Source organism: Orcinus orca, chromosome X (assembly GCF_937001465.1).
Source record: "Orcinus orca chromosome X, mOrcOrc1.1, whole genome shotgun sequence".
NCBI lineage: Eukaryota > Metazoa > Chordata > Mammalia > Artiodactyla > Delphinidae > Orcinus > Orcinus orca.
The window spans coordinates 93,079,309-93,101,583 of record NC_064580.1 but is presented as its reverse complement, the minus strand read 5'-3'; the positions used below and the strand labels follow the sequence as shown (position 1 = coordinate 93,101,583).

General features: G+C 44.9%; 1 protein-coding gene across 3 annotated transcripts; it reads left to right on the top strand.

Moving 5' to 3' along the window:
• The first annotated feature begins 6,385 nt into the window (after nucleotides 1-6,385).
• Nucleotides 6,386-21,912, top strand: LOC125962884 (cilia- and flagella-associated protein 251-like). 3 transcript variants are annotated; one of them, XR_007474701.1, is made up of 3 exons: nucleotides 7,673-13,080; nucleotides 13,171-13,291; nucleotides 20,206-20,342. XR_007474701.1 is itself a non-coding variant. In XM_049704432.1 (3 exons), the coding sequence occupies exons 1-3, from the start codon at nucleotides 18,641-18,643 to the stop codon at nucleotides 21,719-21,721; spliced, it is 1,182 nt and encodes a 393-aa protein (XP_049560389.1). In that variant the 5' UTR covers nucleotides 17,645-18,640; the 3' UTR covers nucleotides 21,722-21,912. The 3 variants fall into 3 exon arrangements, 1 of the variants encoding a protein (XP_049560389.1); XM_049704432.1 differs by lacking the exons at nucleotides 7,673-13,080; nucleotides 13,171-13,291 and adding exons at nucleotides 17,645-19,589; nucleotides 21,709-21,912 and having other exon boundaries at nucleotides 20,206-20,425; XR_007474700.1 differs by having other exon boundaries at nucleotides 6,386-13,291.
• The last annotated feature ends 363 nt before the right edge of the window (nucleotides 21,913-22,275 follow it).

Below are 22,275 nucleotides of genomic sequence, written 5' to 3'. Positions count from 1 at the left end.
ATATCCATGCACATGGTCACCTGTTCTCTCATGCATATGAAGATGCACAAACATTTACTTAATCACACAAATAAATTCCTATTAACACACTCATACTGTACTTGAAAAGGCTCACCCATTCATTCTCCAACACGGACATTGTTGTGTAAAGGAGCCAAAGTTGTCCTCTCTTTCCTTCTTCACAGCAGGCTGGAACCCATTAGCTCAAAAGCCCGGCCACACCAAACTCAAGTTTTACACATTCATTTGCTTTGAATATATTCCAAGTAAGTAGATTTTAATCCATTCAGAGCTTGCGTGCTTTGTATGCCATGCAAAACTGCAGCCAACACCTGTTAGCTATAGATAAGATGAAGCCTGTAGTTATAAAAGACCCCACAGCACTGCTGCCCTCTGGTACTCTCCGACCCAGAGGCTCCCCATCATGCTACTGAGTGGTGTCACCTAAACACACTAGTCCTCTCTCTGAACCTGCTCTTCCCTGGCATTTCCCTTGCTCTTCTTTCCTGAGTGGTGCTCCCACACAGTAGCCTCTGGAAGTTCTCCTGTTATTAAGACACTTCCCGTGCATGCAAAGCTGTGAAAGCGTCCTCCAGATAAAGGTCATCTTGTGCTACTGCCACTTTCTGGTGATACTTTAGTCTTTGATCAGCCCCTAAATCCCTCGCACTCATTACTCGTGTTGATGAGGAAAGTGGAGGATTTGGGTGATAATCAAGAAATCAATATAGGGTCCACCCAGTCAGGAGGAGTATCCATTGGCAAAACAATCCTGGACAGTCTTAAGTGGTTGGGACTCAAAATGTGGAACTCCCCCATGTCAGTTTGGCATGGCATTGCTCTGTGCTGTATTACACTTTATCTGTATGTATGGTGTCTCCCTGTGTGTCATTAGCCTGGTCAAGCAGCAGCAGCAGTATTTGAGCCAACCCATGCCACTGTAACTGAGTTTTGGGGATCAGAGGCACTGGGCTCCCCAAGAAAGATCCGCCCAGCCACCTGGGTCCCTCACTAGGCAGGTACTAGACGTTGTAAGACCTGTGGGCCCAAATAGGAAAAGGGGAGGAGTGCGGGCCTCTGGACCAAGAGTGGGCTACCTCTGATCCCATAACAGGCTCCCTGTAGCTGGGCTGGTGATCTGGGGTGCTCTGAGGTGAGAGGACATCCTCATGGCCGGGGCGCGGCTATGGCAGGTAAATGAGTCAATAAGGCAGAGGTGTCAGGCCGAGGCTGGTCTCTTAGGACATCTTTGTGAACAGCTAGCCTGTCTCTGCTGCTGTCTCACTCTGACCTGCTGTTGCAGATGGCATCTTTCTAGTCCCTCCCCCAAAGGATGTGGGCTAAAAAAAGCATTACTTAGAATGACTGAATGCACGGAAGTGAATATTCCTGCTGCTCCCAGGACTTGAAGGAGGTGGCTGTCTTTTTTGTTTTTTGTTCTTTTTGGCTGCACGGCACGTGGGATATCAGTTCCCTGACCAGGGATCGAAGCCGTGCCCACTGCAGTGGAAGCGCAGAGTCTTAACCACTGGACCGCCAGGGAAGTCCTGGAGGTGGCTGTCTTAATGAACACATGCTCCAAACCACAAGACGTGTCGGGCTCTGTTCACTGTTGTTTTTGCTTGGAGCCTTAACTCCTTTGGAAGTCGAGACAAATTGGAGAACCCTGGGAAGAGAGGTCTGGTGCCCTCTAGAAGAAAAGGCAGTGCAATACCATCCTGACAGTTATTTATCCTCTGTTTTGCTGGTAACCACTCACAAAGTAATAAAGACAGAAAAGACAAAGTAGGAGGGCTAAGGAGGTGAGGTGTGCTCTCATTTGGAGGAGGAAACGTATCCTTTCTCTCACCCATCCCTGAGACCCAGTCTCTCCTTAGGGACGTAGCCGAAGAGCCAAATGAAAAAAGGGCTCTCTGGCTGTATAGAATCTGGGGGACAGTGAGCTCCACCTAGCAGGGAATGTAATTAATCAATTGACTGCCATACTATGGGATGGGAAAATGGTGTCCCTACTGAAGTATCTCACGCAATTAGTGCAGAAGCTAGGAATGGTCCCGGAGGAGGCCTTGGAGATAGATAGATAGATAGACAGATAGATGATAGATAGATAGATAGATAGATAGATAGATAAGTAGGTAGAGACGTTGTTGATGTAGATTTTTATTTCTTAGAATGCTGCCCACCCTACGTTAGGCCTCATAGTGATCCTGGGCAACCTCTTAAAGGAAAACATTAGCCTCCAACAGCTGGGGATGTTGGGATGGGCTTATCAGGCGACAGATGGCATGCAGCCTGGTGATTTGCCAAGTCTCGAGGAGGCTGAATTTTGTCCTGAGTCCACCAAGTTGTTTCTCAGGGGGTGCTCCTGAAAAGTGTAAGTCCTCTTTCCTGACAGTGATGGCTCATCCTGAGACAGTTCAAGAGGACATAGCTGCCCTGGATTTAACAGAAACTCACGAAAGACAAATTCAAAGTCAAGTGCTGCCTGTTAACAATACCCCACCTGGCCTAAATCAAAATTATTCTCCATAGAGCGATTGCCCCCTTCCTCGGCCAAATAAACCACTTAAAACCAGGCCCCCTCTTAAGCGTGAACCCTGAAATGAACTAGAGACATTGCTTGTATTGGACCCTAAGGGACAAGGAGCCCAGAGATATTAGATGATCTCTGGTAAATCTGTGGAGCAATTAAAATATTTACTAAAGTCAGACTCCAACCTGGCCAGGCTTTTCCTTCAGAGACAGCCTTACCTTCCATGTCTGCCCCTGACCTCTGCCAGTGGCAAGGACCTGCTCCCACATCAGGACCCATTGGTCTCAAAGCAGGCCTCTTCTGGCCGACAGTAGCCCTTTTACCACGTGAACTGTAAACTATTAACAACACTGGCTGGCTCTGGTGGACACAGGTGTCAAAGCTCCCTAATCCCAGGAAGCACTCATACTTTAAAGCGCCACCCCCCTCCCCGTGCCAGGAGATGCCGGGCTTTGGAGGAGAATTAATTGAAGCCATCATTATCTGCTTAGGGTTTTTTTTAACTTTCTGTGTGGCGTGCGGGCTTTTAGTTCTCCAACCAGTGATCGAACCCACGCCCCCTGCAGTGGACGTGCGGAGTCGACCGCTGGACCGCCAGGGAAGTCCCATCTGCTTAGCTTTTAATATGGGCTTAGTTTTACTAAAAGATGCTTCTGCGCTGGTTGTTCTCTGAGACTCTTTTCCCATTACTGGAATGGACTTCCTCAGTCAGCAGGTAACCTCATGAAACAAGCCTAAGGTTTCGATGCCACTGGTGGGCGCTGGCCAGCGGGAACCAGTTCACCTTCCTCTACCCGTGTAAGAGGTACTGAGTAAAAGGAAAGCACTGAAGGATTGTGGCCTGTCCTAGCTGACTTAGTTAAAGAAAGGAATGCATTCCCACCTTTCAGTTCTCTGGTATGGCCTGTGCTTAAAGCCACTTCTAATGAGTACAGGCTGTCTGTAGACTAGAGAGAGTTAAACAAGGCTGCTCCCTGTATTAGAGCCCCTCTACCATGAATTGTTCCCTTAATGAATGACAATCAGAATAACACTGGTGAATGGTTCAGTCATAGACTGGGCTAACATGTTCTCTTTGTTAAATATCACACTTTGCCTTCCCCTTGGAGGATCAACAGTACACCTTTTTCCCAGTGACCTGTGGGGTACATGAATGCCCCCGTGATTGCCCGTGGGATTTGCATTCGGGACCTAGATGCTTGCTCGGCGCCAGCCACCTCCTGCAGAGACTCAGCTCTGGCATTGTATCGATGATATCCTGGTCACTGGACCTGGCCAAGACTCTGTGTCACACACCATCACAGCTGTGAGTGAACACCTCCCTGAGAGGGGATGGGCAATTGCCTGCCATAAGGTACAAGGCACCTCCTAGGTTGTTAAATCTCCGGGCTATGTTTGAAACTCAGAAGGGTAAACTAGTCGCAGTTGGGTGAAAGAAAAGCTCCTAGTGCTCCAGCCAACCTCCCAGATTGGTAAAGAAGGCCCAACATTTGGTAGGCATGTTTGCATTCTGGTGCCAACCTCAAATATTTGCTGGCCCCCATCTACGGAGTCACCCATTGGCCCTCCACTTTTCCGTGGGGACCTGAGCCACAGCAGGCACTAGATAAACTAAAGAAGGCTACCATTTCAGCTCTCCCACTAGTGCTCTGAGGGCAGGACTTACAATTGGAAGTTTCGGCCACCCTAACGTTCACTTATGGGAGCCGCTGGACCAAATGTCCGTGGGCCTTTGGCATAAGTGACTCCCAGACTCAGTCCAAAGGTATTGGCCAGTGGAGAGGCAGCTTCTGGAGGTACACTGAGCCCTTATTGAAACTGAAGGCTTTACTGGAGCAGAGCCAGTTGTCCTGTGGTTTGAGATTCCTGTTATGTCCTGGGTAATGGCAGAAGCTCCCCGTAGAGCAACAAAGGCCTCTGCTCAAATGATAATGGGATCTACTGGACTGAGCTAAAGCTGGCCCTACTAGAGTGCTGCAGCTCCATGAGAAAATCACCACATACCCTGCCACTGCAGTTAATTTACCATAACCTCCCGGCCTTCTATACAGGCCTTCCATTAGTGTATCCATGCAAGGCACAGGCCTCTCCTCATATTATTGAGGGCTTGACAGAATAGCTTTTACAGCCCTTGGGGCTGCCGCACAAGTTATCCCGTCAGACCAAAGTTCCCACATCCCTGTAAAGCAAACCAGCAATGGGCATTACAAGAAAACATTGCTTGGGGTTGTCACCTATCCTATCATCTTCCAGTAGCAGGGATCTGGAAAGACATAATGGACTTTTAACGCAAGGGCTGTTGAGAGAACTTGGAGGGCAGTGGCCCTTCAAGTGCTCAAAAATACTGCCCACGGTCCAGATTATATTAAGTTCATGCCCCTGTGGCATAACTACACCATATTTAAATTCACAACAAATGACGAGACGCCCAACAGAGACATTTCTATCTCTGCCGGTGTACACATCCACAGCAGACACGACCCGGTTGTCAGTTTTCACAGACATGGGAGCCCAGGCACTGCCATGCACAGAAAAGAAACTTTCACCAGGTACTTTCATCTTTCCTTTCTCCCTCATAGAAAACCCGGAGCTTAGCCACTTCCTTCGTGATCCTGATGAGAACCTGACGTGGACCAGTGATTCTGAAAGCATCCTTAGCCTGTGTTTGTTCGTCATCCAGTATAAGCCAAGCAAACTACCCACCACTTTCTGGAGAAAGAGGTGTCCTTATCTGCCATCCATGTACTTTGCTCCACTAAAGGCACTGTGGAACCCAGGGGGTGGAACGAAACCTCTCCCAGACCAGGTAACCCCATGTGAACAATACCCAGGGACAATCAGGTCCCCTACTGATGGCTACAGGTGACCTCCAACCTTAATCCCTACCCTGTTAGTATGCCCCTTCTTACCTGAGGAGTTACTGCCCTTGCCATTGTTGACTATCTGTCTATTTGCGGTTCACCCAGCCTTAGTAATCCACACACTTCTGTTGACAGGGTGTGTTGGAAACAGTATACCACATGCACACAACAGGGACTCTTACAACATAGGTCAGACTGGGGACAATGAGAGCCATGCTGTTGGCTATTCAGGTTGGTCAATCCTACCGACATGACCACAGATACCAATGCTGAGGCTAGCGACCTTCTCCTGTCTCTTCTACTACTAGCAACACCCATTCTGGCTAAGCCAGGCTCTTCGGGTAACACTTAATGACTCATAGATGCCTTCTAAACCCTCAGGGCCAACTTTCACCTCAAATCAGATGAGACCCAGTGTTATGAAGTAGTGCCATTAAGCAAATAGAGCCACTACCTCTTGAGTCTTATTTAAGGCATGCCCAGGGAGAGTATGCACCCGGTAGTACAGCCAGCATGCTTGTGATCAGTGTAATCATATTAAAAATGCTGTAATGAAGAGCCATACCGACAAACTCTATGGGGTTACAATTAGATAAAATTATAGCTCTTACTAATGCCTGGCATAATGATGAATGTAAACGCTGCCCAAAACGTATACCTTAACAACTATTGGTCTCTTTTCTTAGTAGTTATAACGATTTCTCTCTCTCTAGCACAAGTCCCATTTATTGAAGCTTGCGCTAAAAAAAATTACACTAAGTGACCAAGGGCAACTTATCATGAATTTCCCCCGGGTTGGTAGGTCATATTTTATATATAAATACACACACACACACACACACACACACACACTATATATATATATATATATATATACACACACACACACACACACACACACACACACACAATATATATATACACACACACACACTATATGTATATATATATATACACACACACAGACACACAGACACACAGACACACACACACACACACACACACACACACACACGGAAAGGAATGTATACAACATAATACCCAGGACAAGGCATTTCTAAAATGTCAGGAGCTTCATCCAGTTTGGGAATTCTTTCCTAACCTAACGTTCTTACAATACCACCTTCAAGATTTACATCACACTCAGTGGGACTGGGTTCTTCAACAGCTGCAGCACTTACTGCCCACAGTAAACAATCACAGCTTTTGGGTGTGACAGCAAAGACAGTTCTCATGAAAACATATTTGATCCCATGGAGAAATCTAACCAGTCTCTGCATGGGATTTTTTGTTGTTGTTGTTGTTTTGCGGTACACTGGCCTCTCACTGTTGTGGCCTCTCCCATTGCGGAGCACAGGCTCCGGACGCTAAGGATCAGCGGCCATGGCTCACAGGCCCAGCCGCTTCATGGCATGTGGGATCTTCCCAGACCGGGGCACGAACCCGTGTCCCCTGCATCGGCAGGCGGACTCTCAACCACTGCGCCACCAGGGAAGCCCTACGTGGGAGTTTTTCCATCCAAATTGACAGCTACTTGGTTACAACGTTTACAAAATTTGTCAGGCTTACCAAGACCATCATTAATAAGCCCTTGGGAAAGACTTGAGGGAAATTGCAGCCCAATGTTACTCTTCTGGGGGATCTTAAAACATATACATCCCATCTTACAGAATAAAAATGAAAAGCCCAGTGGCAAAGGTAATGTGGGAGGAAATCTATTGGTATCGTTACATGACCAGCTCCCAAGAGGCCACGTCTGAGGCTGTTAAAGCTATACAAATAGCTGCCCAAGGAAAATTTCCCCTAGAATGGAAGCAGTGGAACAGGTAGCCCTGCACTGAAATTCAGCAGCCTTGTGATAAACAGGGACAGAAATGGGACAAATGTACAGTCTGTTTTTGCAATCACTTGGCCCACCCAGCTGTTTGTTACTGGTAGTTGGCAGGAAACTCAAGCAACAATCGCACCACTCTGAGCAAGAAAGAACATACATACAATTGCCCACCAAAACAAACCTGCATGTTGCCTTAGTCACAGCAATGTATAAGATGGCAAATTTAAGCACATTCTGCTTACACAGTCATTTATTCACACAAACTTGGTCACATATTCACTCAATAAAATGAAGATGCCCACGGATTCACTCACACACACAAACACACACACTCAAGTATGCTCACATGTAAAACTCACACATTCACTCACATGCACACATTAACACAGTCACAAACAGGCATGCTCACATATTCACTTACCCACAAACATACTCACACACCATGAAGTTCACACCTTCACTCATGCATATGGATACACTCAGATAAATTCATACACACTCACATGTTCACTCATTCAAATGTAATCAAACATTAACAAGCTTACACGATCAAACACACTTAAAGATTCACATGCACATGTTCACACACTCACTCACAGGTTTACTAGCACTTGTAGATACCCTGGTTTACGAACATGTATCTACATATTCAGACACCCAGATATATTTGAAATACCATGTTCACGTACATGACAGTGCTTACGAATTCATTGCACACGTGAATATGATCGCATATGCAAGATCACTCACGTTCCTTCACACACATCAACACACTGACACGTTCACTCCCACACAGTGGTGTGCTTGGTGTTAATGGGCTCACACAATCAACAATCTCATGCACACAAACATGCTCACAAATTCATTCACATACATAGTGACTCTCCCATAAATTCACTTTCACACATATCCATTCTCCCTCTCCCATTAATGTGCTCACATATACAAACATGCTCACTATTTACTCACACAATAAGATACTCAAGAATTCATACAAACACAGACTCACATATATGCACACGTTCACACATTCACTCAGTCACATGAGTTTGCTCACAAATTCACTTACACACTGGCACACTTGTATTTGCTTACATGGACACAGCCACGTATTCACTTATGCACATGCATTAGCCTGCTCACAAACTAAAATACTCACATATTCAGTCACACACAGATATACTCTCACTTTATCATGCTGCTTGCACCGTCACTCACGTGTAGACGTATCTTTACACGTTTATTCACCTACAAACACACTCAATCCCTCACACACATGAACATGCTCACAGTCACCCACAGATGAACACTCTCAAAGAAGGGCGTGCGTATATATTTATTCACTGTTAACATCAAACAAAGTTACTCTCACACAGAGACAAACTCACGTATACTCACAAACACGTGCTGATGCTCATCAACAGTCACACGTATGAACTTGATCACACATGCAGTCATACTCAATATGTAAATATACTTACATGTTAAGTCCCCAGAGTGCCTGCTCCACATATGAACATGCTCCCACATTCCCGACAGAAATTATTATCCCACATATTACACACTCACACGTTTACTTGCATACAAATTCACTCACGTAGTCAAATACACCCACACGTTAACTGTCTGACAGACAAATAACATTCATATATTCATTCACTGGCATGAACACACTTATATGTATGCTCAGTGACACTCATAAAATATGTTGACACGTTTATTCACTCAAACTGGCTCACCCAGTCACTTAAATGAACATGGTTACAGTATCACTCATGCACAAGACATTCATATGTGTCTCATGTACATACACATTCCCTCACAGGTTGTGCATGTAAACACAAACAGGGACATGCTTACACATTCACTTGCAAATGAACATGCTTCCAAACGCACACTCACACTTTCACTCCCAGAAATATATTCTTCCATTAAGAAGCTCACATACATAAACACACTTGCAACATTCACTCACACACCCCAAAATGCCCAAACATCCATTCCCTCATACAACCATGTTCACAAATTTATTCCAACCTAAAGACATACTAATTTAGGCTTATGTGCACAGATCCTGCACATTGTACACTCTCAAACTCTTTGCACGTGCAAATGAACACAAATAGGAGCACACTTACCCATTCAATTGCAAATAAACATTTTCACGCTCATCATGAAACTCACATGTTCAGACACCCACAGATGTACATATACACTCACAAGTAGATGCTCACATATTCACTCATAAGTTTACTCATCCATTAGCAACCCCATGCAAACTAGTATGCTTACAGATTAACTCGCACACGTGAGCAAGCTAACCTCCATGAACAAATTCACGTATTTACTCATACACGTGAATAGGTACAAATATGTGTTAAATACACAAATATACTCACACCAACACACTTATGCCTGAATAGGCTCACACATCAATCTCGTACATGCACACACATTTATTCCCTGACATGATCACGCTCAGAGGTTTACTCACACTGGTGGAGACGCTTATGTACTCACCGATACATGCTCATTCACTCACTCAGACGAACAACTATTACTCAAACCAACATGGCTACACACATGAAATGCTCACACCTTCACTCACTCGTGAAAATATGCTCATATAACCATATATTCATTCACTCATGTATCAACACTCATATATTTACTGATGTACTTTAATTTAGGCTCACATGCATTGACATGTTCACTTACAAACACAAACATGGTTTAAAATTGGCTTGCACACGTAGGGATTCACAAATAATCACTTGCACATATTCTCACACCCAGTCACAGATGCATATCAACATATTAAGTATAAAACTTGATTACCATTCACTCATATATATGTTCAAACACACAAATAAACTTGTGAATTTACTCAGACACAAAAATTGATAATATACATGCACACATACACATTGTTACTTATAATAACATGCTCACAATTCACTCCAAAGGGCACAGTGACAGTTTAACTCACAGTCACACTCCTGTACTCACGAACAGTCTTACACATTCTGTCACTTGCACAAACATGTGTGAACATTCAGTCACATGAGCATGATAATACATGTATTCACTCACGTGAACACGCTCACAAAATCATTCACACACTAGACAGACTCATTTGCACTTATATGTACATACACTGTTTTCTAAAGATTTTCTTTTGATGTGGACATTTTTTTTATAGTCTTTATTGAATTTGTTACAATATTGCTTCTGTTTTCTGTTTTGATTTTCTGGCCATGTGGGATCTCAGCTCCCCGACCAGGGATTGAACCTGCACCCCGTGCATTGGAAGGCAAAGTCTTAGCCACTGGACTGCCAGGGAAGTCCCTGTATATACACTTTAACTTCCATAAAATAACATGATCACAAAAGGAGCATGCTCATGTCTTTATTTGTCCATGAACATGCTCATACTTACAAACACTTACACAATCGTCCCTACACTGTGATTTATTTATTTATTTATTTTTGGCTACTGTTGGGTCTTCGTTGCTGCATGCGGTCTTTCTCTAGTTGCGGTGACTGCGGGCTACTCTTCGTTGCAGTGTGCGGGCTTCTCATTGCGGTGGCCTCTCTTGTTGTGGAGCACAGGCTCTAGGCACGCGAGCTTCAGTAATTGTTGCACATGGGCTCTAGAGCGCAGGCTCAGTATTTGTGGCCCATGGGCTTAGTTGGTCCGCGGCATGTTGGATCTTCCCGGACCAGGGCTCGAACCTGTGTCCCCTGCATTGTCGGGTGGATTCTTAACCACTGCTCCACCAGGGGAGGCCCTACTCTGTGATTTCTTAATGTTAAATCAACGTTACATTCCTGGGATAAAAATCCTTTGGTCATGGCATACAATCTTTGTGTATGTTATTGGACTGGTACAGGCATTATGCCCAAGGAGTCTTGGTCTTTTTCAGGGAGAGTCCAAAACAGGTTCAGTCAGGCAAGAAACTCATACAACATGGAAGACTCTCTTCTGTCGTTATACACAATCATGCATGAAGTGAATCTTTTTTTAGAATGAGAAGAAAGTTCATAATGAAAAAAGATAACAACTACCATGAACAAAAATTAGAAAATATCACACACACACAATGCCACATATGGCATGATTCCATTTCTATGAAATGTCCAGATTAGGCAAATCCATAGTGGCAGAAAAGAGATTAGTGGTTGCCAGTGTTTGAGGATAGGAGGGAATGGGGTATGACCGCTTCCTGGGTATAGGATTTCTTTTTTTTTTTTTTTTTTTTTGCGGTACGCGGGCCTCTCACTGTTGTGGCCTCTCCCGTTGCAGAGCACAGGCTGCGGATGCGCAGGCCCAGCGGCCATGGCTCACGGGCCCAGCTGCTCCATGGCATGTGGGATCTTCCCGGACCGGGGCACGAACCCATGTCCCCTGCATCGGCAGGCTGACTCTCAACCACTGCGCCACCAGCAAAGCCCCAGGGTTTCTTTTTGAGTTGATGAAATGCTCTGAAACTAGATAGCGGTGATGGTTGCACAGCATCGTGAATGTACTAAAAGAACTGATTGGTACATTTTATTTTTAAAACTTTTTATTTGATTTGTCCATTTTAAATGGACTGAAATCATTAATTTCATGTTATTTTATTTTCACTTTAGTTAAAAAATAACAAAGAAAGAAACGTGCAACCCGGTCTTAACAGAGAAGAGGCTTCTTGTAAAAAAAAAAGCCTGAGTTGGGACGGAAAGGATGATTAGGGCTTAGAACGTCAGTGGGGGCCAAAGCTATGTATAAGGTCTAGTTAGGGGAATGAAGATGGGCAAAGATCCATTAGAAGAAAGAGAACATAGCATATTTGAAGGATTAAAAGATGATCTGTGCAGCTACAGCAGTGAGCATGGAATGTGTTCATTTTGTGATGTGCCCAGACATTAATTTGCACTTACTCTGTGCCAAGCTCTACATCAAGTAAGCCCTGGTAAAGTATTAGCTCATTAAATCTGTACAGCAATCCGATGAGGTTGGGACTATTTTTCACCTCGTTTACTGATGGAGAAATTGAGAATTATTATATAAGACAGGATTTGAGATATTAAGTCCTGAGCCCAAGATCTCACAGCCTGTAAGTGAGCTGGAACTTTTATCCAGGCAGTCTGGTTTGAGAGCTCACACTCTTTAACTGCCACAGCTGCCCAAAGATACCAGGTCCTGCCTCTGCAGGGCAGCTCATCTCATGAGTTTAAAGACACAGGGGATTGGAAAGTGTTTCCGTGTAGAGTTTATGTTTACAGTTTGCCTAAAGTTCAACTGAAATAATCTTTACCCATACACTCACACACACCCGCCCAGCCCTCCAGATACGTTTCTGAGTCATAGAAGGTTTTTGCCTCTACGTAGTGTTTGCACAGATTTTACCTTTAGATCTCCCAATTCTTCCAAAATCTTAAGGGTATTTTGAAATCCTTCAGGTAGAAAAACTGCCTCACCTGGGAGTGGTGTTCCATCAGGGGCTCAGGCAGAGGTGTTGAGTGTACCTGAGGCTGGAATATTAAAGAATCATATGGGGAAGGAAGCTTTTTTCCTAATCTCTGAGTTTCCTAGGTGGCCATGGGAGAAAGAAGAGAAGTCACTATGCACATGAACTTTTTTTCTACATCAAAATTAATGACACATGTAAATTTCATTAAAATCTGTCAACGGTTCCCTATTTACCATATAAACATAAGTACACTTCCTAACAAAGGTCTTAAATTTTGTTCTTGTGTTTTTGGAAGTGGGTGTTGCTGATGTTATAGTCACTTCTGTGTTTATTTTGTCTCAGAAGGCATACTGTTTGCATTCTTTGTCAGGATATATAAGAGGAAGTAGATGCGAGGTAAGTAAAAGTTGTTTAATATCTGAGCTCAAAATTCTATAACCTGTTCTAAGTTTCTGGGTCTCTGCCAACCCTATTTTGCCTTTCCAGCTGGCTCACTATTAAGCTGTGCCTGTAGAGATTTCCTGAGAGAGACAAGAAGTCTGAAGGAAGGAGAATCTACTATGTCTTGTCTCTGTTCCTGTTCCTCTCCAGATCACCCCTTGTAAAGGTAAGAACAGTCTTTCAAATAAATTTTATTTATTTATTTATTTTGCTTTTATTTATTTATTATTTTTGGCTGCGTTGGGTCTTTGTTGCTGCGCACGGACTTCCTGTAGTTGCGGCGAGCGGGGATTACTCTTCGTTGCTGTGCGCGGGCTTCTCATTGCGGTGGCTTCTCTTGTTGTGCAGCACGGCCTCTAGATGTGCGGGCTTCAGTAGTTGTTGCACGTGGGCTCAGTAGTTGCAGCTCACAGGCTCTAGAGCGCAGGCTCAGTAGTTGTGGCTCATGGGCTTAGTTGCTCCGCAGCGTGTGGGATCTTCCCGGACCAGGGCTCGAACCCACGTCCCCTGTGTTGGCAGGTGGATTCTTAACCACTGCACCATCAGGGAAGCCCTCAGGTGAATTTTTAAGAAGAATTCTTTTATATGTCTTTTATATGTATATGATATGTTCTTTATCCTTTCATCTGCTCAAAACACTTAGGTTGTCTCCATTCTTTGGCTATTGTGGATAATGCTGCAATGAGAATAAGACAGCAGAGCAGAAATCACCTCCTTTGGATCTGTTTTCAGGAGTGGGATTGCTGGCTGATCTGATAGTTCTACTTTCAATCTTTTGAGGAACCTCCATACAGTTGTCCATAGTGGGTGCACCATTTTACTTTCCCACCAACAGGGCATGAGGGTTCCCTTTTTACCACACTCTTGCCAACACTTGCTATCTCTTGTCCTTTTGATAATAGCCATCCTAATAGGTGTGATGTCTTAATTGCAGCTTTGATTTGCATTTCCCTGATGGTTAGTGATGCTGAACACCTTTTCATATACCTATTGGCCAGTTGTATGTCTTCTTTGGAAAAACGTATATTTGGACCGTGTGTCCTTTTATTAATTATTTGTCGGTTTTGGATTTTTTTTGTTGTTTGATGTTGAGGTGATTGAATTCCTTATATATTTTGCATATTATCCCCACAACAGATAACATGATTTGCAAATATTTTCTTCTGCTTCACAGGTCAGTTGCCTTTTCATTGTGTTGATTGTTTCCTTTGCTGTGCAGAAGCTTTTTAGTTTGATGTAGTCCACTTGTTTATTTTTGTTTTTGTTGCCTTTGTTTTGGTGTCATTTCACAAAAAAATCATTGCTATAACCTATGTCAAGGAGCTTACCCCTGTGTTTTCCTCTAGGAGTTTTACAGATTCAGGCCTTATGTTTAAGTCTTCAATCCATTTTGAGTTCATTTTGGGGTATGGTGTAAGATAAGGGTCCAACATAGTATCTTTGCCCGTGGATATCCAGTTTTCCCAGCCCCATTTATTGAAGAGACTATCCTGTCCTCATGATGTGTTCTTGGAGTTCTTGTCAAATAGTTGAGCATGTATGTGTGGGTTTATTTCTGGGCTCTATATTTTGATACATTGGTCTTTGTATATATCTGTTCTTATGCCAATACCATACTGTTTTGATTACTATACCTTTGTAATATAATGAAATCAGGAACCATGATGCCTCCAGGTTTGTTATTTGTGGGGTGGTTCATCAAAAGGTACAAATGATCAGTTATAAGATGAATACATTCTATGGATCTAATGCACAGCATGCTATTTTAATTTAAGATATTGTATGGTATGATGGAGACTTGCTGAGAGAGTAGATCTTAGTTTTATCCCACACACCACCCCCAAGAAACCTTTAGCTATGTGTATTAATCAGTGTGACAGTGGTAATCATTTAACAATGTATACATACATCAGGCATCACACTGTTCACCTTGAATATACAAATTTTATTTGTAAATTATACTTCCATAAAGTTGGAGGGGATGGGAGGAATGTGTGTCCTGTTCACATGGAAAAAATTAATTACTATAAACTGTCAGAGGTAAAGCACAGGATTTGGGTTACTAGAAAAAATATTCTTAGTCCACTGTCTTCAATAAACTCAATTAGCAAAAGGAAACAATGATCAAAGAACTAGCAAACAATGAGAAAGATGTATCCCAAAGAGATAGAAATTATAAATAGGGACAAAATAAAAGTTCTTCAGCTGAAAAGCACAGTAAATGAAATGAGAAATTAATAAAAGATGTCCAACAGCAAATTTGACCAGGAGAAAAAGAATCAGTGAATTTTAAAAGGTTAGTTGAAATATCCAGTCTCTGAAAAGGAAAAGAGGAGCAGGAAAAGCAAAGAACGAAGAATAATGAGCAAAGCCTATGAGACTCATGTGCATCAGCAAGCTTATCAATGTACACATAATGACAGTTGCAGAGGCAGAGGAAGGAGAGAAAGGGGCAGGAAATCTTTGAAGAAATGATGCCTGAAAACCTCCAAAATCGGAGGAAAGACATGAATCTACACACCCAATAAGTTCTACAAACTCCAAGCAGGATAAAATCAGAGATCCCCACCTAGGCACATCATGATCAAATTATCAAAAGTCAAAGACAAAGAGTGAACCTTGAAAACAGCAATAGAAACCACTCCCCATATACAAGTAATCCTCAGTAATATTTGTGCCCATTTCTCTACAGAAACCATAGAGGACAGATGGCATTGGAATGAAATATTAAAAGCGTAGAACAATTGAACAGAAAATACAGTAATTGAGGAGTGAAGGAACAAAAAAAGACTGACATGTGGAAAATAAATAGGAAAATGTCAGGAAAAGTCTTTCCTTGTCAGTAATCAATACAATAACCATAGATAAAACTGTTCAACGAAAAGACAGCACAAGTGAGTGAACTTCAGGCAGTCACCTTAGCGCTGGATGCTCTGGCCAACAGTTAGCACCATCTGCACGTTTTCATAGACAATCAGGCCATTGTCGTCCGTCTGGCTGTCTGGTCTGGCCCATGGCAGCAACGACGTTTCCTTGTGTAAAACTGTCCCCTTTGGGGTAAAGAGCCCTGGGAATCTCTTGGCCCACAGACTCCCAAATTATAAATCCAGGTCACACGTGTCTCTACGTATACTAAAGCCACTATGCAGGGCTTTGCCAAGACCCTCCTTATCGGCTTCGGAGTTCCGGGCCTTATTGATGGTGACCGAGGCATGCATTCTACTTCTCAGGATACACGACGCTGGGCTCTTGAACGGCCTTCAGTAGACCTTTTGCCTCCCTACCTGGCCTTAGGCTGCAGGACTCAGAGTTCCAGAGTGGCTTACTTCCACAAGTTCAAATTCCATTACACGAAAGTGGCACATTTCAGTCGCCAGTCACACGCCAGAGGTGAATTGTAGTATAGGGTCTGACTGCATCCTGTGATGTTTGACTGCTGAGGGCTTTTAAACGTCAACCCTCCCTCTTCCCCAACGCCCTACACTCCACTCTCTCCTTTGGCACGGTTGTAGGGTGGAGGGCAGGAGGAGTGGGCGTCAAACTACACTAGCTACTGCCAGCACAAGGGAACTGTCATGCTGGCCCCATCCACTAATCACAGTAGAACTCCCAAAGCAATTTCTTCCTTTCCTGACTCTCTGAAGTCTTTTTTGGAGCAGCTTGAAAAGGCTGCCCTGCTCTCCCCCCAGAAGCCTCCTCATGTAAGGAATACACTTTGCATCGCGTCTCGGTAGTGTGTGTGTGGGTGGTGTCACCAGTCTTGATTGACCTTTGAACCCAACTTGGGGTAGGGGTCCATACTGACTCAGGGTGGCAACAACAGCTCTTCTCGCCAACCTTCCCGGGAGCGCTCTGCAGAATGTGTGCTTCCCATCTGTGAAACGTTAGGGTCTGTCAAATTAGGTGTCCTGGATCCCAAGGCGGTGTGCTTACTGGAAGTAAGGGACATAGCTTATGTTCTCCTGAACGTGAAGTTACAGCTAACACCCAGTCTTGCTTCTGTGCCCAGCGACAGTAGTAAATGGGATTAGCATAAAATAGTTGTCGATTTCTTCCTCGTTTTCAGCATTCGTTACCCTTGACCACTCGGCTAAGTGGGGCTGAGTACAACAAAAAGTCTCGGACTGTTGAGCGAGAAATGATTCTAGGAAGCCTGTCCTGTTAACGTCTGCCATGCTGTATTAGTCTGCTCAGGCTGCCCTAATAAAATGCCTTAGGCTGGGCAGCTTAAACAAGACATTTATTTATTTCCTACAGTTCTGGAGGCTAAGAAGCCCAAGGTCAGGGTGCCAGCATGGTGGAGTTCTTGGTGAGGGCCCTCGTTTTGGCTTGAAAATAGCCGCCTTATTCCTGTGGCTTCACGTTGGGGTGGTGGGCGGAGAGCACCATCTATGGTCTCTTCCTGTAAGGGCAGTAATCCCAATGTGTGGACCCCAGCCTCCTGACCTTACCAAAACTGAATGACCTACCAAAGACCCGGTCTCCAAATACCATCTCCTGAGGACGGGGGCGGGGGGGGATGGGCTTCATCGTATGAATTTGGGAGGCAGGGAGTGTACACAATCCAGTGCAGAGAAGGTGCTCAGCCCAGTCTTTAAAACAAGTATCTCTGTGTGTGTGTGTGTGTCTGTCTCTGTGTGTCTCTGTCTCTCTTCCCTCTCTCTCTCTGTCTTCATTTCTTGGAGGCTGCAAGTGAATTGGGGAACCCTGATGAAACACTGTCCAGCTCCTGTCTTTACTGCTTCTTCCACTCTCCATTCTCACTGCATCCATATCGACTTTGTATGTCCTTTTCTAAGTAGCCTTAACAGCATTAAAACCTCCAAATTCTCTTGCTCTCTGTTGTGGGAGGTTTTAAGCGTTGCTGAGATTTGATCTATACACCTTCTCTCTCTCTCGTTTTTGAACTAAGTGCGTCTCTATCAGCGTGAGCTGCCCCAGGGTGGCAATTGGGGAACACATGCAGGTTCCCATACCCCAGGGCGCCGCCCTTTAGGGACATTGTAGTTTTGCGCTTGCAGTGGTGGAATGAAAAGGAAGGGATTCCCGTGCGCTCACAGAGGCTCAGGGTGAGCTGGGCCTTTAAGGCCTCCAGGGAAGCTGAAGACCTTGATCACTCATTGGACGGTGGTGTTGTCAATCCTAGACTGCTGTCAAATGAGCTTAGAGCCGGCGCTGGAGGAAGTGGCCCTTCGTTGACCCTTCTAAAGTCCGCCTCCCGTCGCCAGCCAGTCAGGCTCTTTCCCGCCTTGTGGCCCTGTGCGCAGCGGCCTCGTCCCAGTCTCGCTGGGGTCCTCCGCGGGCAGGCCGTCTGCCCTTCCCGTAGCGGGGCCCCCAGAGGCATCTTCGCCGAATCCTGTCCCCTATGTAGCCGGCTTCTCTGCAGCCCCCACCCCGTCCCGGAGGCCCCGCCGCCAACAGCGTCCTCTCCCTCAGCGACACTCATCCCGGCGGTCGCCATCTTCCCCGCGGTCCTCACTGCAGCCCGATCCGTGTCTGGCGTGTCCCTCCTGCCATGTCTGCCACAGAGGAGCACGGGCTAATCCCAGGTGGCCAGGACGGAGCTGGTGGTGGGACGGGTGGCGACCCCAGTCCCCTCGGGGTCCGTGCATCCCCTTCGGGAGGGATGGATGGAGTCGAGCGGGTCGCGGCCCTGCTGGCCTCCCTGAGGCTCTCCAGAGCCCTTGGCGGGGAGGATGGTGGGCAGGAGGCCACCCAGGCCGCAGTGGAAGAAGACTGGGATGCAGAGCTCGTGGAGGCGGAGGAGGAGGAGGAGGAGGGGGAGGTGGAGGAGGAGGAGGAGGAGGGGGAGGAGGAAGAGTTTGAATTAGACATTGAGGACCAGGAGGAGGATGAGTACCAGTCAGAAGAGGGGGACGAAACTGAGGAGGAGGAGGAGGAAGAGACAGAGGAGGAGGAGGAAGAGTTTGAATTAGACATCGAGGACCAGGAGGAGGATGAGTACCAGTCAGAAGAGGGGGACGAAACTGAGGAGGAGGAGGAGGAAGAGACAGAGGAGGAGGAGGAAGAGACGGAAGAGGAGGAGGAGGAGATGCAGGTGGAGGAAGACATGAAAGAAGAGATGGAGGGGATGGAGAAGACGGAGGAGGAGGAGGAGGAAAAGTTTAAATTAGACATCGAGGACCAGGAGGAGGATGTGTATCAGTCAGAAGAGGGGGACGAAACTGCGGAGGAGGTTGAGGAGGACAGAGAGACAGAAGAGGAGGACGATAATGGGCAGGAGGGCGCGGGAGTGGTCACGGGCCATGGGGCCTCTGCGACGCATTCTAAGTCCCTGCTCCGGGATGTGGTCCATTGCCATCCGCAGCCCAGGCACTACAACTACCGTGTCCTGTTCGGGCCCCGCAGCGGCTGCGTGATGGTCAGGCGCTGCTGCCGATGGCCCATGGACCCTGCAGAGGATGGCGTGCCTCCTCAGGGGCAGGAAGACCTGGGAGAGGCAGGTGAGGTCTGGCGGAGCAAGTACCAGGCTGAGCGGGGCATCGGCCTCAAAGGCAGGCCGCGCTCAGCGCTGGCCTCTGGCGGTTAGGCAGCGGGTCAAAGCTCTCAAAAACCGTCAGGCACGTTATGCACAAGTTGAAGCCCAATTCTCTAAAGACCTTTAGGATCTTGAGAAAAAGTATGCTGCCTTCTACCACCCGAGGGGCAAACAAATGGCATACCTCACTTTTGGCTGACGGGCTTCTAAAAACGTAAAGATTCTCAGTAGGATGACCTGAGAAAATGATGAAATGGCACAGGGGCACTTTTCAGTGGTTGAGGAATCAATGAGCTTTGCGGTAGAATTTGTCTTTAAATCGGGTGAACGTTTTCCAGTGACGTTCTGGCAAAAACATACAAACATGCTCTCAGGATCAGATGATTTCGATCCCTTCTCCAAAGGGCCAGAAGTAATCAGCAGCACAGTGTGTGAGATCTACTGGAAAGAGGGGGAAAATGTGAAAACTGTCAAGCAGCAGAAGTGTGCGGGCCATGGAAGTGTTGTATCAACCAGTAGGAGCATGGCCAGCTATTCTTTTTACTTATTTATTTCTTTTCTGACATATTTCTCTTCTCCAGATCCTCCCGAGGGCAGAGAACTAGATTCTGCTGCTGATTTTAAATCGGGAAATGTTATCCACCACCTTGTGATGCCAAAGTCCGTATCATTCGACACTAAAGAAGAGAGTGAACATCAGTATGAAAACGCTGATGAAGAGAAAGAGGATGGAAATGAGAAACAAGAAGAAGGACCCAAACTGGATATGGTCTCAGCAGAGGGCAGCTCTGGAGAATACAGGTATTATTGTATAGTGCAAGCATTCCTGACATATACCTGTTACTAACAGCTTTATGTTTTGTTTTGTTTACATCCTTAATCTACTTTTTATCTTTTTAACATCTTTACTGGAGTATAATTGCCTTACAGTGGTGTGTTAGTTTCTGCTTTATAACAAAGTGAGTCAGCTATAGTATACCTATATCCCCATTTCTCTTCCCTCTTGCATCTCCCTCCCACCCTCCCTATCCCACCCCTCTAGATGGTCACAGAGGTCCGAGCTGATCTCCCTGTGCTATGCAGCTGCTTCCCACTAGCTATCTATCATGTTTTTAATAATTTTTGTAAAGTAAATAAGAAAAAATTGGTGAAGTTTAATTTTGGAAATACAGTTTAATGTACTTGTATTCTTGATGGTATAGAAGGAAGTGTGTTCTGAAATGTATTTCATTTACAGCCACAAGTCCTTTGTCCTGTAGCCTTAAGACTACTACAGATGGGAAATTTATCAGACCTGGAAATAGAGACCGATATTTTTTTAGAGGTCTAAAATATAGAGACCTATATTTTTAGAGAGTGGCCACGAGCAGAAGCAGCTAAAGCGACCAGGCTATGCACTAGCTGTACCTTCATCACCTGGCCACAGAAATGGAGTCTCTTGGAATAACAATGCCTTTGAGAAGGTGACTCCTTACAAAGTGGTAAAAATTTAACAATTTCAAATAAGGCTGGATTTCATGAGTAATTCACAAATATTACTTTAATTTAGATTTTTTTTTAAAACAAAAGAAAATTAGCCATAGTAAGATTATTTGCTATCACTGAGTTGGTAATTCAATCTTAGTTTCTCTTTCCTCTACCCATTCATCTTTTCTTTTCTCTCTCTCATCTCTCTCTCTCTCGCAGTATCACACTCTTTCTTTCTCCCTTTCTTAATTTTTACACCTGCGGATGTTTGATAACAGCCTCTTTCTCATTTTACAGATACGGAAACCGGAGGTCTGGGAATATAAGGGATTTATGATTTGTGTAAGGAGCATAGGCTCTTAAGGTGGAAAGACATTTAAATCACAGAGTGGCCTTTCAAGAACAAAAACTAGCATTTATAGTGGTGGGCAAGAGTGAGATGAGGTTGGTGTGATGAAATGATGTGCACCATGACAACCAAGGTTCTGGGTTACACGAAGAAAACATTTTCTCCTTGGAGAGCCAACAGATGTTCATAGTATTGACTCCTATTTAGAAAGTCCCAGGTGCATGTTATTGGTGTACAATTGTTAATTGACTCTTCTCCCACCCTACAGCTGGAAGGCATAAAAAGAAGTGGACAGCGAAAGAAAAGAAGAAATTGTTCTTCACGGATATTCTAGTTTTCATTAGCCCACAATACAAATGTTGTTTCAAAGTTCAACATCCCAAAATGATGTTAACTGACATCTGACTTTATTCTTACCTTTGACAGGTAAATTTGACAGTGTTGTTCACATTGAAAATAAAAGCTTGTTTGACATGAATAAGCTGCAGAGTTGGGTTTTTTTTACATAAATAATACTGACTCCAATGTATCTTGGTTCTATTTATTTCGGCCCACCTTACTGTCATTGAAAGGGATTTCTTTCAACTAGTTGATAAGCCTGTTTGACATCCCTTTATAGCAGCCTCAAATAAATTGAAATATTAGATTATAAACAACTTGTGTGGCAATAGAGATGGTGGCCCAGCCTCTAGTATATGTTACTGAAAGAAACTGATGGATGACCTAGCTTGCCTGGAGACCAGATGGTGCTAGTGGCCTGCCATGGAACAGCAGCATCAGCATCTGCTGGGAACGTGTTTGAAATGCAAATTCTCAGACCCTGCTCCAGACCTGC

Excerpts from the sequence above, each read along its gene's own strand:
- LOC125962884 (XM_049704432.1), top strand. The coding sequence starts at position 18,641 with ATGTCTGCCACAGAGGAGCACGGGCTAATCCCAGGTGGCCAGGACGGA. Across the intron at positions 19,590-20,205 it reads GGAAGACCTGGGAGAGGCAG|ATCCTCCCGAGGGCAGAGAA; the intron begins GTGAGGTCTGGC and ends TCTCTTCTCCAG.